Source organism: Octopus bimaculoides, chromosome 15 (genome assembly GCF_001194135.2).
Source record: "Octopus bimaculoides isolate UCB-OBI-ISO-001 chromosome 15, ASM119413v2, whole genome shotgun sequence".
Taxonomy (NCBI): domain Eukaryota; kingdom Metazoa; phylum Mollusca; class Cephalopoda; order Octopoda; family Octopodidae; genus Octopus; species Octopus bimaculoides.
Window position 1 is genome coordinate 39,428,745 of NC_068995.1, and position 2,618 is coordinate 39,431,362.

Genomic DNA, 2,618 nt, shown 5'->3' on the forward strand with positions numbered 1-2,618 from the left:
TTCAGAAACCTAAAAAAAAAAAAAACCATGACCGCGATACTCGCTCCCCACACTACCATGAAAAATATGTAGGTACAAATGTACTAAAATAAGGACAACACGGCTTGGTGAAACATGAAAACATAAAATCGTTAAGTGTATTAGAGTAAAAGTGAAAGCTATTTTAATTTTCGCTCTTTAGATTAAATTTCAATTATAAATCCATTACAAGTATTTCTCATAAAATTCCAATTTTTCTCATTTTCTTTTGGGTATCGACAGTTTCATTTACGCTTTATTCTATTACTCTTGGGAAATGTTAAAATCACGAACAAAAGATTGAATGCAATGAATTTTTGTATTCATATGTATATTTTTAGTATTTACAATATTTAATAGTAGCTTGTTCACAAAACATTAGCTGATTTAATAATTACGAGGGTGGGCTGAATGATGCTACAGCTGTGGAATTTTGCATGTATTAATTTCAACATGTCTCTTCATTAATGACTAAATTGTTTATTTTCAGATAAACTGACATCTGGCTGCTCAAAAAAGACTTCAAATGTAACTGGTAGCGTCTTCTTTCAAGAAAATTAGACATCGTTGAGTTATGAAGTAACTTCAGAAAAACTAGTTTAGCTTCGACGGTCTTTCATATTGACATGGTTGCTACATTAATGGGATGAAACTCCAGCTTTATCAATAGAGAAAAAGTGGGCAGCTGAATTTAGGAGGAGAAGGGAGAGTCTTCAAAATGACCTAAGGTCTGGATGTCCTTGAACTATCACAACCGAGGAAAGACTTGATCGTGTTTGTTCACCGAAGGTCGGCGGATGACAGGTAATTGACTATAAATCAATAGCCAGTGTTATTAGCATACCCGCTCCTACATGGCGCCACGTTCTCTGCGACTTGATGGGAGACGCACCAGGGTGATCACATCACGGGAAAAAAATCTGACATTGTTTGAGACACATCCTCCAAGTTTCCTTGACCCTTTCCAAGCCCAGAATGAGTGCTGGATTCATCACATTGAGCCATAAACAAAGAGACAATCCATTCAGTGGAAGCAGCCCACCTCAAACGTTCCAAAGGAAATTATGGTCATTTCATCGGCAGGCAAAGTGTTGGCCTCAGTTTCAGGCAAGGTGTTTATTGACCATCTGCAGAAGAGTCACACTATCAACAGAAAGTTGAGACAATTACGAAAGTCTATCAAGATCAAACGCCCAGAAAAACTGATGAAATGAATCTTGTTTCCTCTTGACAATGCGTCAGCAAACAATGGCTGCTGTGCGTAACTGTGGCTTTGAAGTCGTTGATCAATGTCACTATTCTCCTGACTGGATTTCATCTGACTATTATCTATTTCCCAACACGAAAGAGCACTCGGCTGGGAAGAATATCACAGTGATGGAAGCGTCGTATCTGTTGTTCATAATTCTTTTGATCAACATGATGAAAGCTTCTTTACTCATGGGATCCAAACACTGCAACACGGATGGAAGCAGTTTGTGGGCCCTATGTTGTAAAAGAAACCTCATTTGTTCACATTCCATGAGAGAATCTTCCTAACGCCATGAACCTTTCAACTAACCTTCGCATCTGTTTCATGTGCCCGGGGATGGTCTCAGTCCAATAACCGAAACCTAAGATAATGGGTAGAAAACGATAAAAGAACAAGATCATATTGTCTTGCACTTGGAGTATAGATAGGATTAGCAAAGTTCGAATAAGAGACAACAGATAGATTAAGATACAGAAAAATACATACCTAGTAGCTGGCAGTTTGGATGCGAGGTAACCACCTGGTATTTGTGTAATAATATATCCCCAGAAAAATGAGCTGTCGACAATTCCGATAGTTTCTGGTGTCCAGCTAAATTCGGGCATCTGGAAAATAAAACAACAAAATATTAACGAGTCAAATAATTGTGTTTGAAAATACCTTCCGGTACGTATTTATCACAACATTCATGATAATTATAAGAAACGTAACTTCATTTCTCGATCACACTTCCGTTCACTTCTTCCTTTGTTTACGAATATGCATTTTGTATCATTATTCACTAAATGATAATAATCTGTATCCAAGACTGAAGTCTTCGCTCATTTTCCGGTCGTGCCTATTGCACAGATCAGCGTGGATCTTTCTCTCTAATCTGTTCGATCCGCCATTGCGCGAAATAGGTCTTCTCGAGTGCAATCCGAGTCTTCGTACAGTTGCTTTATGTAGGTTCGATGTAGAATTCCAGGTGTAGAGTTAATGGTGCCGCTCTCGTTGTACAACATATATTTTATCTTGTCCGAGTTGACCAAGGGACCAGCCTGTTTAGAAGGCTGCTATTTTGTCAGGTCGTCAGCGTCTAAACTGGCAAAACCGCCGAGATTTCGTGGTATGGAGGGTAACTGTTGATCAAAATGTGAACGAAAAAAAAAACTGTCAAAGGTCACTGGAACTCCTGAGCAGTCAACCACCATCCAGCAACCATTACATAAATATGTATATATTACGTTCGTGTTCCATTTTTTTATCTTGAGTTTTTATATATACATATAGCGTCGTACGTACACTTTTGGTCTCCTGCATGTAAGTAAAACACACACATACACACACACACATATATATATATAAA

General features: G+C 38.2%; 1 protein-coding gene across 2 annotated transcripts in view; it reads right to left on the reverse strand.

Moving 5' to 3' along the window:
• LOC106873512 (vesicular glutamate transporter 1) overlaps positions 1-2,618 on the reverse strand; it is a 411,825-nt gene that overhangs the window by 70,725 nt on the left and 338,482 nt on the right. For both annotated transcript variants that reach the window (XM_052973285.1, XM_014920898.2), the window contains exon 3: positions 1,757-1,875. In XM_052973285.1, the coding sequence (XP_052829245.1) occupies positions 1,757-1,875 (119 nt within the window). The remainder of the gene's footprint in view (positions 1-1,756; positions 1,876-2,618) is intronic.